The 17601-nt window shown below is 40.5% G+C and overlaps 1 protein-coding gene across 1 annotated transcript in view; it reads right to left on the bottom strand.

Moving 5' to 3' along the window:
- Positions 1-17601, bottom strand: part of SAMSN1 (SAM domain, SH3 domain and nuclear localization signals 1) — a 126309-nt gene that overhangs the window by 62101 nt on the left and 46607 nt on the right. The window contains exons 6-9 of the mRNA XM_038387584.2: positions 11999-12075; positions 7767-7835; positions 3038-3164; positions 1402-1778 (exon numbers count right to left, since the gene is read on the bottom strand). Coding sequence (XP_038243512.1) covers positions 1402-1778; positions 3038-3164; positions 7767-7835; positions 11999-12075 — 650 coding nt within the window. The remainder of the gene's footprint in view (positions 1-1401; positions 1779-3037; positions 3165-7766; positions 7836-11998; positions 12076-17601) is intronic.

The raw sequence follows: 17601 nt of genomic DNA, 5'->3' as shown, positions 1-17601 counted from the left end.
TTGTAATCTTTTTCTGAGCCAGTTGGTGGGATGCAGATGGAGAGAATGAGATGTCTCACTCTCTTCTATAATCTGAATCTAAAGAGTCTAAGCCCACAAAGATAAATTAAAATCAGGGAGAAAACTATTAATTGAGAAAGCAGACGGCTCAATAACAATCCCCGCTCCCCCCCGCAAAAACCGAAATAAAGAACAACTTCTGGCTGGCACTTGACCTTGACCCTGGCTGGACAAATCTTACTGGGGTAAAGAATACCACCACCACAGTGTTTGTGTGAAAAGCTAGACAGAACTTTTTGAAAGGACACTGATGTTTCCAGGTATATTCATATTAAGTGAGGCATGTCTACAGTATTCCCAACAAAAAATGTATTCAAGAAAACCTCACATTGTCTTCAATCCAAAACAAGGCTGAAGTCTTTGATCTAACATTTCAGTTACCTGGGAATCCCTCTGGCCACTGAACCAGCTGATGGCAGCAGCAGCTTCTGCTTCCTCAGGGCTGTGTTCACTGCACATTGAGAACCAGACTCTACCCCAAGTAAAATATGAATAAATGGGCATGATGCACTGAGGGTTAGAGGCCACCATCTGGTTCTTCCCAGAACTTCTCCTGGCAACTAGTAGCTCAGGAGATGCTAGCAGGGAACAATCCCTACTCCATGGAAAGTGCAGGTGCTGAAATTTGAGCAGTGAAGGGAAGGGAAGGCTCCCTGCACCATTCCATCCCCATGCAATCCAGGCACACTCTGGGTCTTTGCAGCCTTAAACAACCCTAAAACAATCTTTTTAAAAAAAGCTTATTCCAAATGGAGATCAAACTACATCTCTAGCACTGGCTGCATGAATCCCTGAGAGCCACAAAAGTTTCCTCAAAATCAGGTCCCTCCTGATACAAAGGGCACAAACATTACCGCTGGCAATTGCACCGCTTGCTGATATTTCTCTGGATAGAATTCTGGAGCTCATTACAGTGACTGCTAAGGACCTGACCCAAAGCCCATTAAGTCAATAGAAAGGCTCCCATTGACTTCAGTGGGCTTTGGATCACGCCATATGAGAATGTCTAAAGAATCCAATATACTGTTGTACAGACATATAGAAAGATCCTAAGTTTAAACACCCTGGTAGATCACACGATGGTGTAAAATATTCAAACACTACACCACTGGTTTTTATGTTGTTGCAAGTTGTATATCCTGGACCAAATCCAAACTTGGTGTAAGTGGACGCAACTCAAATGGAGTTCATCTGTTCACATCAGATCTGAATTTAACCTTTTGAATTTTCCCCCTCACTATTTCACTTTTGATAACCATGTGCTAAATTCTAGCAACTCTTAAATTGATGTTCAATAAGTTTCCACTGCTGACATATTTAATTGTAAGGGAAATCACTTACCCATGAATATGGAAGATCCACTTCAGTGACGGAGCAAGTAAGATGCGGATGATGAGAACAACAAGTACAATTTTCCCACTTTTCTATTTTTGAGATCACGAAATCACATGGGCAGAGCTGATTATTGGGAAAGGGCTTCCAGTCACTCCATAGCTGAAATTCAGTTTCTGAATGCATGGAAATATTTCCTGTATTGCTCAGTCTGGAAGTAGAAGATCTTCCCAACGAAGCAGAAATAACATCTGCTTTAGTCTCAGTTTCTTCCTTTCGCCTAGCATTGTCTTTCCAGACCTTCTTTTCCTGAGACTTGGTTATTTTCATGCAGGAAATCAGTGCTTCCTCCTCCTCTTCAGAGAGATAGGAGTCTTGAGGTGGATCTTTAAAAATGTAAAAGATTTTCTTTTTACAACATGTTGCATTTGCAGTCAGAATATTTGCTCCTATTTGAAATGCTGCCTAATGAGTTGTATATACTGAAAGCAATCAAAAACTCTATACACTCAAAGAATAATGGCAATTAGAGAGATGGAAAAGACAGATTAATAGGTCAATGACTCTATCCAAAGCGGGATTTATTTTTCATTTGATAAAATGTCTTGCTGCTCCATGAAAAGCCTGGAGAATTTTGCTGGTTCCACAGGGCATTATAATGGTAATTTCTGCATTGAATATGGTGACTTCATCATACAAACATCATTATGATGCAATACTCATACAATGTGTGAGTTTGGTTTAGGAAACAAATGGACAGAGACCGGAATATTTTCCTGAATAATTCACCTACTCATAGTCTATGCATGGAAATCTCAAAGTAGCTGCTGAACCCTGAATTTCCTCATGTGGTTTTACTGCATCACTGATCCAGCTGGGGCAGCAGTTCATTAAATGGTCTCAACTCATTTTGCTGGGATTAGTTTCAAAATAATCCTATACATAAATGCACCATATGTCCACACTAATGCTTGCACTTTAGACAAAGAATGGCTACACAATCTGATCAGTGATCTTGTGAGAGCACTTGAAAATAACCTGGGTTCAGCATCAGCTTTAGAATACCTGCTTGGCATCAACTTTGGGATACTCCAAGCAATCAGGTGTGTTGCAACAATAACCTACTTCTTGTGCCACAGATGGTTGTGTTCTCTAGCACCTCCTACTGCCATTGACTCAAGGACTGATAAACGTCATCCTTTCTTCTGTGCATTTTGCCTTCTTCATGTAAATGTGAGATAAAGCTGGGAAACTTCATAAAAAACACAATGGCCCCAAGCTGGGTGTTCTACTCAGCTATTTAGGATAACCCCCGCAACCCGTCTTCAGTTACAGGAAACAGTATTTATTACTAAATATAAACAGATGCAATGGGAAACAATTTTCCACGTATCACCTTTGTTATGATATCATAGCAGTTCAGAGACATTTGGTATGGCATCTAAGGTGTGATACAGAGCATCCATAAATGCACCATAGGTCTATGCTAATGCTTTCACTTTAGACAAAGAATGGCTACACAATCTGATCAGTGATCTGCTGAAAGCACTCAAAAATAGATCAAAGCAAGATCATTTATACCTTTGTTCAGTAAAGTGACATTTTCCAAATGTGTGCAAATACACTAAAATGGCTCTTTACTTACTGAGAGGTATCAAAACATGTTTGACATCATCCATACTATGTATACTGGCTTTCTTGGTTCGGACCAATTTCTGCAATCGTTTTAATGTTCCCATTGATTCAGCTTTATCATCATCTGATTCTGGAACCTAATTGAAACACAAAATAAAAATGAGAATAAATAATAAACATTACAATGTACTACACAGGTGGTCTATTGTTTATTTTGAGAAGCAAGAAAGTTCAGCATCATAGTCAAGCACTTTGGATCAGTGAACAAGATGAGGATTAATCATCTCCGCAATGGCTTTGGAAGACGAGTCTCGAGTGGCACATTTGAGGTCACATATGTGATGACAAGAGGGCAACCTGAGAAAAAACTTCACAGGAAAGCCAGGAGACCCATCAGCCCTAGATTCATGCGCATGCTGCTCACCTTCGTGGATCACATATATCAGAGCCCTTAAATTACATGTGATGCTACCGAATGGTGTGGAAACTTCCACAAAACTGATGAATATCACCAGGCAAAAACACTTGCTTTTGAAACCACAATTCAAGCAAGCATTTAAACAGTATTTATTAATATAAATGGCTACATTATTATATAATGCAGTCATAGAGTGGATCAAACATAGGACATATAGAGAGCCAGGAACTCCTGAGTTCTAGTCCCAGCTGCAACATTGACTCTCTCTTTGGAATTGGGTGCAGAAATTCTCTATTTCAGTAGCAAGCAAGCTGTTTCCATGGACAAATGGCACTTGTGGTAACTGCCTTCCAGTGGGAATCAGCAAACAAATAAATACAAGAAATAAAACTGCAAAATAGTTGTGTTTTACAATGGTGGATTTTTGGCACAATGCTTCCTATGATCTTCTAATTAAATGCACATTCTCTGTTGGTGTAAATGGATCTAGCTCCATTGACTTCAGTGGAGTGCCTCCCATTTACACCAGCAGAGAATTTAGTCTAGTATGTCAACACTGCTTCCATAATATTACAAATGATTAATTGCCAATGCTGATGTTATCAGCAAGTAATTCACAGACCTTATTGAACTCTCCCCACCAGTTAAGTCAAACATCAAAGTTCCTTCCTGCTTCCTCATATGCATAATCCTCCACGCCAAGACAAAGATAGAAGAGGAGGTTGGGTCTTCATCATTTCTGCCAGCACAGTCTAATTCATGCACACAGTCTAATTAAGGTTACTTAAAAACTGAACTTGAGAGATTTGGCATGCCTTCAACTCTCACTTTGGTGCAGGGAATGTAGGATGAGGCACTTACGCAGCACAAGCATCCACACAGTACAGAGTAGCATCCAACAATATCCATCATAAAGGAGGCATAACATACACTCATTTCCGATTTCAAAAATACTGCTCAATAGATTAACCTAACAATGCTTGTCAATAGAGATTTCCACACTTTGGATGTCAGCAATTCAGATATTGGTGTGTTGAACCCCGAAAATGCTGCAAGCAGAAATAAACACTCAGTATATGTACAGCGGAAAGGCAAATGATGTTTTTAAGGAAGGTACTGCATTGTGACTTTGTTTCACTGCTGGAACAATAGTGGCCATTGGCAAACCCACAAAGTACTAAATCCCAAGCAAGTTTAATCAAAGTTGATTTGCAACCTAAACTATAGTTCTTGCAATGCACAAGTTGCATGGAGTTTATAAGAAATGGACAGGGCTAAAGGACTGAAAAAGATAATGGAGAAAAAATTATAAACTAGATAGGCTCTTGAGATGTAATAGAATAGTAGAAATTGTGTTGAACCAAGGATAACTCGGAGAAACATTTCATCAGAACACTGTCTAAAAGATTAAAAGAGTTTCAATATTTGTACATTCTATATAATTTCGGCATTAGAAGCCAGCTCCCTAGTACTGGACTTCAGTGGAACTATGCTGGCTTACTCCAGCTGAGAACCCAGCCCTAGAGCCTCTCATGATAAAAACAGTGAGAAGTCAAAGACTTTGGACCTGAGTTCTCAGTGCAAGTCTTTGGCTGAATTCAAACTCTTGGCAAGTTCTGAGTCAGATTTCAAAGCCCCCACAGCTCAAGTATGTTCAGATTCAGGTTCTGGTTCACAACAGTGTAGAAATACGGAATTTAATTCTCTCACTGTCTGGGACCTCATGAATCTACTTTGCAAAGTATGTGCCAGAGGGAGTGTTAACACTTGTGTATAAGTAGAGAACTCTGATAAGCACTCGCTTTGCACAGGTGTCAATGACTAACCAAGGGCAATGCAGAATTGGGCCCATGGATTTTTGATCTGGGGTTCTGATCTGGGATTTATGTTTAGGGGACAGCATTATAAAATGGCACATAATCTACTCAGATAATTTTACTAATGGATAAAGTGCAATCCTCTTTTGTTTTGTTTTTTAAAAAGCACTTATTGGGGAGTGTCTAATGTTAGTTAAATGTAATAACAAACAAAATAGCTATCTTGTATGGACACAGATAACCTTGTAATATCTATTAGTGGCAGGGGAGCTTTTAGAAGATCTGGAGTTTTGCTTTGTCTAAGCATCCAAATCCAAATGTTTGGCTGTTGATCCTAACATAGCTGGATTGTCTCAGTCTCGAAATTACACTAAAGTTGAGTCCCTAACGCATTACTAGCTTGAATCTTGGCAGCATTCAAGCTGCAACCCATCACCCTGATGGACCAGCTAGCTTGATCTTTACGCAAGCTAGAGATTATTGCATGTGCTCAGGTGTTGGGTGAGGGGTAAATCTCAAGTTATACCAGGAGTTAACTATGCTGCTAAAGCTCTGAATCTCAGGAGAGATGGCTATACTGTAAGATTTCTAGTTATTACTTGTTCCAGATGAGTGGGCAAATATCACAAGAACAGCAGTCTCATGGCTCTTTTTTATAATTTCATTGTAACACTCAGCCACCACCACCAAGTAAAGGTGTGAAAAAAATGTTAATGTTTTGATTCCAGTATAAGGCAAAGATTCTACTGGGTACTTATTTTAAGTAAGAATCAGCGTCCCAGGCAGTCTCAGATCAGGATTGCTGAGACAAGAATTACTTGTTCTACTGGCTTTGATGATAATGCAACCTGATCTTGAGGAAGTCTCTTTTCTCCATTTTCCCTCCCTAAAATGAGGATAATAGTTAACAGAGAGCACTGGGTGAATACTGAAAAACAGTGTTCATAATCAGATGTTTGAATTCCAAACAGCTGTTCACTTCAACCACATTTGCGACTCCTTTTAGTCACCGTTCCCGAATGAGCCTTTGGATGAGTATTTGTTTGCACAAACATTGGGGAATGGCTTTTTCTCCCCACCAAAACTACCTCTGAGAAAGAGCCTTTATGCACACATGCATATTCATTATTCTCCAGTGTAACAAGTTTTAGTCATGCAGAAATACTATGTCATTTAGGTTTCAGAGTAGCAGCCGTGTTAGTCTGTATTCGCAAAAAGAAAAGGAGTACCCGTGGCACCTTAGAGACTAACAAATTTATTAGAGCATAAGCTTTCGTGAGCTACAGCTCACTTCATCGGATGCATCCGATGAAGTGAGCTGTAGCTCACGAAAGCTTATGCTCTAATAAATTTGTTAGTCTCTAAAGTGCCACGGGTACTCCTTTTCTTTATGTCATTTAGGTGACCAATCACACACCACAAACAACAAGTAATGAATAGTCTAAGTAAACAATCCACCCATGAGCTGAATTTTACTTGCATACACAGTTTGAACACTAATGAATAACAAATTTATAAACATTAAAAAGTCTATTCATGAAAAATGTGTGAACAGAAAAGAGGGCTACATTTGGCCCAATAAATTATTCCTAACAAATACATTGGACAGCTCTATTCCCAGAGCTGTTGGGAGGATTAATTTGGTGATAAAACAGCATTTTGAATTAAAAGTGAGCAGCACTATCAGACAGACTGTAACACCCTTATTCACTTTTAGTAACACCTAATTTGGGGAGAAGCTATGTTGGTTTCAGTCAGATTACTTGTGAAGCATGGTACTTCTCAGCATGAATAAGCATGGCAGAATCTGGCCTGTGTGTTTGCAGGTCCCAAATAACTATGCAACAACATAGCAGTTATTAGCCTTGCAAAAATGCAAACTAAACATAACAAGAGTAAATAAACCTGTCTTCCTGTCTGTAGTGTTATTATCATCTTACTATGAGAAATACTTTTATAATATTTCTTTGGAAGGTATTGGTAGTTTCCAATGTCATTTCTAGATGGGCTATAAATACGTGAATTCTATGCTGTGGTAAAACATTTGCTGCTGCATTTGTATGGTAGAACTGATTTGCAAAACGTTGATTTTTTAAATCAAGAAAATTGGGTTAATTTAGTGCTCAGGAAAGTTATTACAGCAGTGATGCAGGCAGTACTATGAAAAATTCTTTCACGCATACCTGCTCATGAAACTCAACCCTGACCTTTCAGCAACCTTGCTCTTTTAATCCTGGGCCTCAACCTACCATTTGGCCCAACTAAGCAGGGCTGATGGTGGGGGCAACAAATGCATGGTTCCATGAGGAAAGAACACCTAACAGGAATTAGAAATTCTGTTTCCATAAAGGATATAATGACTGTCACTAATACTGTAGATCTGGAATGAGGGCTTTCAAAATTTTGGGAACTGAAATCCAGTGAAAGAAATCATAGTCAAACTATCCACTCTTGCAGAACACTCACATCTGAGGAAAAATACAAAAGTTCTCATCACAACTCACCATTTCACTGTAACTGGGCTCAGTCAGACCTTGAACTCGAGGTGGGATCCACTGTTCATAAGTCATCACCTTGACCATAAGGGAAAAAAACCCAATAAATAGTATATGAAAAAAACATGAATGTAACAGCAAGTGTTGTAAAACAGAACTGTGAGATCTATGCAAGCTCTCCAAGCTGTACTGCGTGTGTATAAACACTGTATCTGACACTTCAGCATTTTGGATCTGTCACAAGGCAGTTTGGCATTGTGTTTATTTCATCGATTGTCTCAGAACTAAGATTATTTTCCCTTTCTGCCGATCACATGTTGGGTGCATCATTGGATATATGAGCAAATCTGGGGTTAGCCCACTGACCTAGTAACGGAGCTGTACATTGCCGGCTGCAATGATCGGGTCTCGATTCTCCACTCTCCAGACTGTTAGGGGTTGGGAATGCTACAGAGCACCAGACTATTCTCAACAATGACTCCTCCAGCTGATGTAGGAATGGGACAAATAGATTCCCAAAGAGTGTCTCAGTCAGGCCTCCTTAGCTGGAAGCCTAGTGGGGGAGAATGAAGAACCTTGAGGGTGTGAGTTTGAATAGGGTTAAAAATGCAGAAGGAGTGGAAGGATTCCAGAGATCTATTAAGTAAGAAAAGAACAGACCACATGCTTTTATGATGTGTCCATAAACCATTCCTCTGGTCATAATGTTCCCATGATAGGAACATCATGGAGAAAACACTGATGCAGTCCCTGGTGGGCAAGCCTGACAGCAAGTTAAGGAAGTATGGGCTGGATGAATGCACTATAAGGTGGGTAGAAAGCTGGCTAGATTGTCGGGCTCAACGGGTAGTGATCAATGGCTCCATGTCTAGTTGGCAGCCGGTGTCAAGTGGAGTGCCCCAGGGGTCGGTCCTGGGGCCCGTTTTGTTCAATATCTTCATAAATGATCTGGAGGATGGTGTGGATTGCACTCTCAGCAAATTTGCGGATGATACTAAACTGGGAGGAGTGGTAGATACGCTGGAGGGGAGGGATAGGATACAGAAGGACCTAGACAAATTGGAAGATTGGGCCAAAAGAAATCTAATGAGGTTCAATAAGGATAAGTGCAGGGTCCTGCACTTAGGATGGAAGAATCCAATGCACCGCTACAGACTAGGGACCGAATGGCTCGGCAGCAGTTCTGCGGAAAAGGACCTAGGGGTGACAGTGGACGAGAAGCTGGATATGAGTCAGCAGTGTGCCCTTGTTGCCAAGAAGGCCAATGGCATTTTGGGATGTATAAGTAGGGGCATAGCGAGCAGATCGAGGGACGTGATCGTTCCCCTCTATTCGACACTGGTGAGGCCTCATCTGGAGTACTGTGTCCAGTTTTGGGCCCCACACTACAAGAAGGATGTGGATAAATTGGAAAGAGTACAGCGAAGGGCAACAAAAATGATTAGGGGTCTAGAGCACATGACTTATGAGGAGAGGCTGAGGGAGCTGGGATTGTTTAGTCTGCAGAAGAGAAGAATGAGGGGGGATTTGATAGCTGCTTTCAACTACCTGAAAGGGGGTTTCAAAGAGGATGGCTCTAGACTGTTCTCAATGGTAGCAGATGACAGAACGAGGAGTAATGGTCTCAAGTTGCAATGGGGGAGGTTTAGATTGGATATTAGGAAAAACTTTTTCACTAAGAGGGTGGTGAAACACTGGAATGCGTTACCTAGGGAGGTGGTAGAATCTCCTTCCCTAGAGGTTTTTAAGGTCAGGCTTGACAAAGCCCTGGCTAGGATGATTTAACTGGGACTTGGTCCTGCTTTGAGCAGGGGGTTGGACTAGATGACCTTCTGGGGTCCCTTCCAACCCTGATATTCTATGATTCTATGATTCTATGCTTATAGCTTATCAGTGAAAGTAATGAATGCTAGCCTTCTTTTCTTCATGAATATGAATGACATTTTGAAGGCTGAATGCAACCTAAGAATTTACGTGAGAAATGAGGCATGAAACATTTTTGAAAATGTATTAGCCCAAAGACTATTACTTCATATTTTATATCCTTCCCAATATGCTACAACGACTTTGAGCCATCAAGTGAGTGCTACCAGAGAAGAACAAACAAGAATAAGGATATGAAAATAAGTGCTGAGAGTAAAGCTTCCATGAGATACTCTTTATAGTAAGCTATAATTATTGCAGGGCCATTCATGCTGCTCAACCTCAAACTGTATTTCCCTTGCAAGCCACTTTTTTCAGGGCTTTACATGTAGTCCTGGAATAAAATCAGGCATCAGGTTGTATGCTGAGGAGGGGTTTAAGTTTTAAAAGTATTCAGAGAAGTCCATTAGATTATTTTTAAAGTTGAGAGAGAAATAATAAAATGTTTGCTTATTCCATTCACCATTCCCACAATGTTGGGCTCTTCCAGTTCAGGTCCTGGACAGGAAGTGGAAGTGAAAAATTATGAGAACAACATTTCTAAAAAGGCAACTACATCAATTTTACCCTAAGCCTCACTTACTCTCACAGATGGCAGGGGTAATAAGCGTCCACTAAAAGTGTTCTTCTAAAAGAAATCCATAAAAAGGCCAATATTTTCAAAATCAGCCTCTGGAAAAAAAAATCACATCTTGCAGATCTCAAACTAGCATCAAAACTTAGAGGTGCTCAGCCCCTCCAGCTTCCTTTGAGAGATCAAAACAAAAATGGAGGCAGACCAATTAGAGGCTATTTTCAAAGTAGTTGGCCAGAGTGTTTTGTGGTGTTTCAAAGGCCTTGAGGAGACTCCTGGGCTCAAAGCAAAAATAAACCTTTTCTCTTGTTCTGATGCCTGAGAAGGAGTCCCTAGAAATCCATCCAGGAAGAAACAAGAGACACCCCAGTGGCTGCTCCTCTGTGGTAGGGGAACAGTACCATAGATCCCACAAACTGATGGGAACGAGAGGAGAGGGAGAATTGTGGAGCACACCCCAAATCCTGGGGCACTGATGAGGGATGGCAGAGACCAGAGAAGCTTCCTAATATTTAGCAGCAAGAGAGGGAGGAAGAGAACAGGAAGCCCAGAGAGAAACTAAGGGGGAAAGGAGCCAATCCCCTCACCCTCCATACCTGCTTTTTGTGGGAGCTGCTGGAATAAAGACCCATTCCCTCTGCCAACAATATTGCCACAGAAGGGGCTCTGAAGCCAGGACCAAAGCCATTTTCCAGTCACCCATCTCCCTCTCCTTCCCACGGACACCTTGACTTCTACTCACTGTAATGTGTCATCTCTGATCTACCATGGGAGCTGAGCAGAGCACAGCTACAGGATGGATCTGACCTGCTCTGTGTACCTTCCCCGCTGCCCTCAGGGTGGGAGATTGCAACTAGGATGCTCTTTCCTTTTAAGAGTAGCATTCCAGAACCAACAGGACTGTTCCTTGTAGGGTTTACTCACAGTGGAGAAAGCTCACATAGGAGCCTTCCAGTGTTTATTGTTGGCATCTAGATGCAATACAGTGCTGAAAAAAGAAATCTACTGAAATCACAGGTTTGTAAGTTCTTATGTTACATGCGTTGGAATATTTTGGGCCAGATCCTCAAGCTTGTGCAAGCTGGCGTAATTCCACTGAAGTCAAGGAAGCTATGCCAATGTACACCTAATAAGGATCTGGCCCTTTAAGTGAAAACAGTGGAAGGGAAATTCTTGGTTGGAAGTGAAATAAAAGTGTGTGTGGGGGGGGGGGGGACGTTCTTGTGGCTCCTGAGCCAACACTAGCTACACCTATTCCTCCTGAGCTACTCTGCTTCTCACCTTGCACCAGCTGATGACAGGTCATTAACTACTTTTATGTTATTATTATGCAGGCCCAAGGGTCAGACTTCCTTAACTGCTTGTACTAGTGGGCTAATTAATGTAGTCTTATGAAGAGGAGTGTCAGGAGAGACAGTACATGTTTATATAAATTCAGAAAGCATTAGGACACATACACCAATGTGGAGTGTACCAGCATTTACCACAGGTCTTGTCAGATAAAATTCCAATGTACTAATTTAACAGATACTTAGTCACTTTGAAAAACAAGTCTGTAAAGCATTAAAGTGCATATGGTTTGCATAATGAAAGTGGTATGTAACACAAATCATCATCTGATTCTTCCTTGAAATTCTACTTCCCAAATACAGATGCACATCAATTATAAAATCAAATAGATATAGGAAATATGCTATTTCTGTGGACAGAGTATTAGATGCTGAATGAATAACATTTCTTTTACCTGACATGTGGTTTCTTCTATCTTTTTTCCTTGCAGTAAGTGTATCCTACGAGCAATAGGAAAATCTTCATTGTGCTCTGGAAAAAGATAAGGTATTTACCTACATAATTATGAGGAAGTCCATAGTGTTACTTGTTTCCAGGCAATATACAATTTGAAACTTGCTAAATGTATTTAGCTATTTTTTGACCCTCCAAAGTTAATTTCACATCACTTAAATGCACACTTTATTGCATTATAAAGATGATTTGAAGGCTAAAGAGGAAACTGGCAAAATAGCTTACATAAATAAAATCTATTGATGTTTGTTGTTTCGTGTGTACTTAACTCCTCAGTTTATTAATTCAGAAACCCTACCAAGCAGCATCAGTCATTATTTTGCAGCTTCAGAGTATGAAATACTTATACTGAAATTATTGACCTCAGTAAAAATGATTTTTGCAATCCAGGATCTATTTTTGCTTCGGACTGAAAGAAGTATTTTCAAAAGGCTGAACTTTCTACTTCGTTCTTTTCAGGGAGCCATGACATTTACGTGGGAAGGCTATGAGCTTTGAGTTTAGTGATAGCCAATAGGTGAGCAGGTGATTTGTTTGAACAACTATGGCTTGAGCCTACTCTCATTGAAGTCAATGGAAAAGCTCCCACTGACTGTAATGGTTCAGGAGCAGGGTCCTAGATGGTTGACTCCATTTTCACCGACAGTGGGATTAGGCTTTTAAAAAAATCTTTAACATGGGGAAGAAAGACCCCAAAGTTTGTAAATGCTGGTGAGAATGTTTTGCGGTTTTTTGGGTCTTTTCTTATGATAAGCTTTGTTCATTGTGGGCCAGAATTTGCCACATTTATTCTTGCTGAGTAGCATCTTACGTGACTAATACTCATTGACTGCAATGGGAGAATTCAGAGTAAGGGTGTCAGAATCTGGCCATGTCAGTTTAGAATCTAATTGTATTTTCCTGTGAGCCAAATAAGTGCTAGATCCTGCAAACACTTAAGTTTGTGACTGAGTTGAATGGGACCACTTCTATGTATCAAGATACTCACCTGTGGAAGTGAGGGCAAGATCAGAGCCTAAGAAAATAATGTGTGCGCTCACATGAGAGAAGATTTTTTGTAAACTGAGAAGTCCTTAGGGACTGCACTTCTGACAATCAAGCCACTTACTCAAGCATATAAATGTGGATTTTGTGAGCCTCGCTTTAGGGATACATTTTGTAAATCACGGCCCATGATATTTTGTTTTACACTTAAGTACAGTTAAGTATTTTTCCGCATGTATCATTGCCTATGTAACTGATTTCCCCCTCCAAACAAAAGGTTTAACGGAACACATTACGTTTTGTCATACTTATTTTAACTTACCTACAAATAAAAAGCATCTAGCCGAAGATCTAAGTGCTTTCGATAAACAATAAAAAGTTCCATGAAAACCAATTACATATCCAGCAGCATGTCTGTGCCCATGAAGCTGAGATTAACCAACCCAAAGATCAGATCTTAAAAATAACCAGTACTTCTTAGAGATACTCAACCTCCATGTTCTCTAAGGCCCTGGGAAAATAGACAGGTAGGACATTAACTATTTCACTGACTACTAGCTTGCCATGATGTAAGCCAAAGGAACGAGTAAGCTCCAAGGTGAAAGAGTTCACACAGAGAAATCCTGCCAGCAGCCCCTCCGTGGAAATTGAGATGGCTCCAGCTAAACATGTGTTGGTTGCATATAGTGGATGACTTCTTGCTAGTGCTCTGCAAAAGTGGCTGCTTTGTTAGCAATGAGTGATGCAACAGGCAGGCAGAGTTGTAGTGCTTCAGAGTTCTGTGTTTGTCCAGTAGAAGCTTGACCACTAGCTTGCAGTCCTGAGCTCCAGGTGTCACACCAACCTAGAGCCTTCCTGAAACCTGACCCACTTTCTTCAAACAAACGCATTCAGATTGCCCTGGCAAATTTATTTGTTTTTTTTTCCCCCTTAGAGATTTGGTGCACAATTTTTCAGCATTCCCTTTTAGGCCATGACATTTTAAAAGTTCACTTTTAGATTAAGCTTCAGGGCAATGGTTACTTTCTCTGTATGGTTATATATGCTCACACATATATAGTTAATAGCATAACTTGCTTTTCTCCCAGTAATTCGTTCATCACTGGAAGGAGAGATCCCAAAGCTCATATAAGATGGTAGAATGTTTTTCTGTAATCTTTTATAATAAACTCCATCTAAATGTTTGCAGGATCGAGGACTTAAATGGCTCATATGATGTAGCAATGTCTGCTGTGAACTCTTTGAAGTTAACAAAGAAAAATGGCAGTGCCAATTCAAGTGCCAATACTTTTGTCAGCTCTGATTAAAGTGTAGTTCTACTCTGAAGTGACTTGGTAAAAATGGCATTCTAGGGTTCCACACTTGTAGAGTGACCAGATGTCCCAATTTTATAGGGACAGTTCTGATATTCAATACTTTTTCTTATATAGGCACCTATTACCCCCCACTTTCTATCCTGATTTTTCACACTTTCTATCTGGTCACCCTACGCACTTGTGTCCCAATCATTTCCACATCAGATTTTCCTTCATTTAGAATATTTTTTTTTCTTAACTGGCAGCTCTACAAATGTCGGCTAAGATCTGAAAATCAGGCTGGGCTCTCTGTGGCTCAGGTACCTCTCCCATTAATAAAGATTCCTCAGGCCAAGTGACTTTGATGTGGCTGCTCAGACATAAAGACAACAGGTGGCTCTGCAACTGGAACTAAGTAAATCAGTGTGTGGCTACACAAACCAGAAAAAAAATCCAGCTGCACCTCAAAAGATGTGTGTTCTGTGGAGCCCACCGTGCTAAATAAGAGAAAAATCTTACTTTGTTATTACTACTATCATTATTCTGAGTAAGCAGAAAGGTTAAATACACAGAGGATGGAGATCTGCCAAATGAGAAGGTGCCATTTTTACATAGTTACTTTGGGAAGCTGAATCACACATTAAACAAAGGACTATTGGGTGCATACAATGAATTCAATTTAGGCCAAAAAAATATAACATCACTTGACATCAACAACAACAAAAAGAGCCATCAGTAGTAACAAGTGTTAGATAGTCCCCAGCTAGTACCCCATTTCACCTTTGTAAAATCTAAAATCAAAGCGTCGCCAGATCTGACCTGTACACACAGACTGACCTGTTCAGTCCACTGAATACACCAAATGCACACTTGTTTTGGCAAGAAACATACATATGCTTCACAGCAATTTGTGTAAACGCTAGCCACAATGTACCTACTGCTCTGGTTTGGTAGTATGTTAGACTCACTTTGTCTTGGAGTAAATGACTGCACAAAGTTGGGGGTTGGACTAGATGACCTTCTGGGGTCCCTTCCAACCCTGATATTCTATGAAAGTGCAGGGCAAAGGAGGATCAGGACCATTAGCTCTGAGAGGTGGGAACTTCCATTTTCTCAGTGTTTTTTCTCTGATGCTAGTAATGACATTTTGAATGGCAACATTATTAACTGTTACAATGATGATCATTTTAGGAGAAGCAGCCTAGCATGTGAACAGCCTAGTTGAGAATACCCCCACTACCTGATCTCTGATATTCATGTACGTGTTGCATCAATAGTCCAATGAATTCATTTTTATGGAGACTAAACAAACAGCCATGTGAAGGGCCTGATCCAGAGCACTCTGAAGTCAAGTTCTTGAATGTGGATCACGAAACGGGTGGAGGACTCTGTGCTGTCCACTATGCATGACTAGTTACATCTAGCACAAGTTCATATTCTGCAGTAGACTTGCAGACCTTGAACAATCATCTCTGTTAGGATGAAAGTTTGATCAATAGTGATGCACTGTAAATCTTCTTGTAATGATTTTCACCACCGTGTGAAGGGGACTTCCCTTGAAATAATTGTACTGCAGAGACAGAAAGGGATTTTTTGTTTGTTTGGCAGCCTTACTTCCTGATCCCTCTGGACTTCCATTGTAACAACTGTCAACTTCAAAAATGTACACTATTCCTTTTGCGTGCTTTGGGAATTTAACAAGGGTACAAAAAAAAATCTATAGTACATCAGACAGTGGAGAAGATCAGAAAAACTCTACCCTTCAATTCAACACTACATTTCTAACCACTTTATTTTTCCCAGATGGCCATCACCTTCTGAAATATTACAAAAATATTGAAACTCTTTTGGTTTGTTTAAAAACCAGTTCTGGCTGAAGCAAAATGACTTAGTGGTAATTATTTCCTCCACAAATATTTTTCTTATTGTTTTCCCCACTGTATCAGCCATTGTTCTCCTCCCATACCACAGATTAGTAAATCAGCTAGCCCATCCATCAACAGGCCCTTTTACCCTTCCTCTGCTCATCACAAAAGCATAGTTCGCTTAAGTCACATTCCTTGCCAAGATCCTCCTTTAAAGGCTGTCCTTTAGGATTCCTATAAAACCTGTTTGCCCATTGTGACATTTTATACCCTGGGGGAGCGTACTGTAATCCCCATATTCCTCATTTTCATATATTCATGATCTTACATATAAAGCATGCCTTGTAAGGTATATGGGGAAATGTTATGATCTGCTGAAAGTCATTTATCTATTCACATATGTGTATCATTAATGCATATGAAGTTATGAGAATTGTGTTATATGGTGGTCACTAAAACATGCTGTAAGTTGGGAAATCAGCCAGACATTAGCTTCCCAGAGACAACAGCAAGGAAAGTAACCAAAATCTGGGTGGGATGTCAAACAACCCATCAATAGCTGTTGTCCAGCAAGGGAGCTACAATGCAATGACTCACCTGCACAAGGCCACACCAGGGGAATTGCTCAACCATGCTTGGAGAGACTCAGCAATGCCCGCCAGACATGCCTGGACTTGTGTTTCCCAAGCACATGGACTGAGGGTATAAAACAGACAGAGTGGACACATACTGGGCCCTTCTCCTGCCCCCACATTTGCTGGAAGCAACTTAGGTACTGAGAAGAAGACAAGACTCCAACAAAGGAGATTGGCCCAGGTTTAAGGAACAAACCTGTATATTAAGGATTACAATATCCAGTGTGGTGAGAAAATCTGCTTAATCTAAATGTTGCCCAGTCTAATACGGTTGAGAGTTTAGACTGCATGCTTATATTTTATTTTATTTTGGTAACCACTCTGACTTTTTGCCTATCACTTAATATCTATCTTTGTAGTTAATAAATTTGTTTGTTTATTCTACCTGAAGCAGTGTGTTTGGTTTAAAGCATGACAGGGACTCCCCTTGGGATAAACAAGCCTGGTACATATCTATTTCTTTGTTAAAATGATGAACACATATAAGCTTACAGTGTCCAGCGGGCATAACTGGACACTGCAAGACAGAGGTTCCTAGGATTGTGTCTGGGACTGGAGATGTTGGCTAGTGTCATTTGGTTGCACAATCCAAGGAGCAGCTTACATACCAGAGGCTGTGCATGAACAGCCCAGGAGTGAGGGTTCTCATAACAGAGCAGGGTAAGACTGGCTCCCAGAGTCAAGGATTGGAGTGACCTAGCAGATCACTGGTCCAGATAACACCAGAGGGCAACATCACACGCATTTTGTAGACAGGAGACAAAA

This window comes from Dermochelys coriacea, chromosome 1 (assembly GCF_009764565.3).
Source record: "Dermochelys coriacea isolate rDerCor1 chromosome 1, rDerCor1.pri.v4, whole genome shotgun sequence".
NCBI lineage: Eukaryota > Metazoa > Chordata > Testudines > Dermochelyidae > Dermochelys > Dermochelys coriacea.
This window is presented reverse-complemented; position numbering and strand designations above follow the sequence as displayed.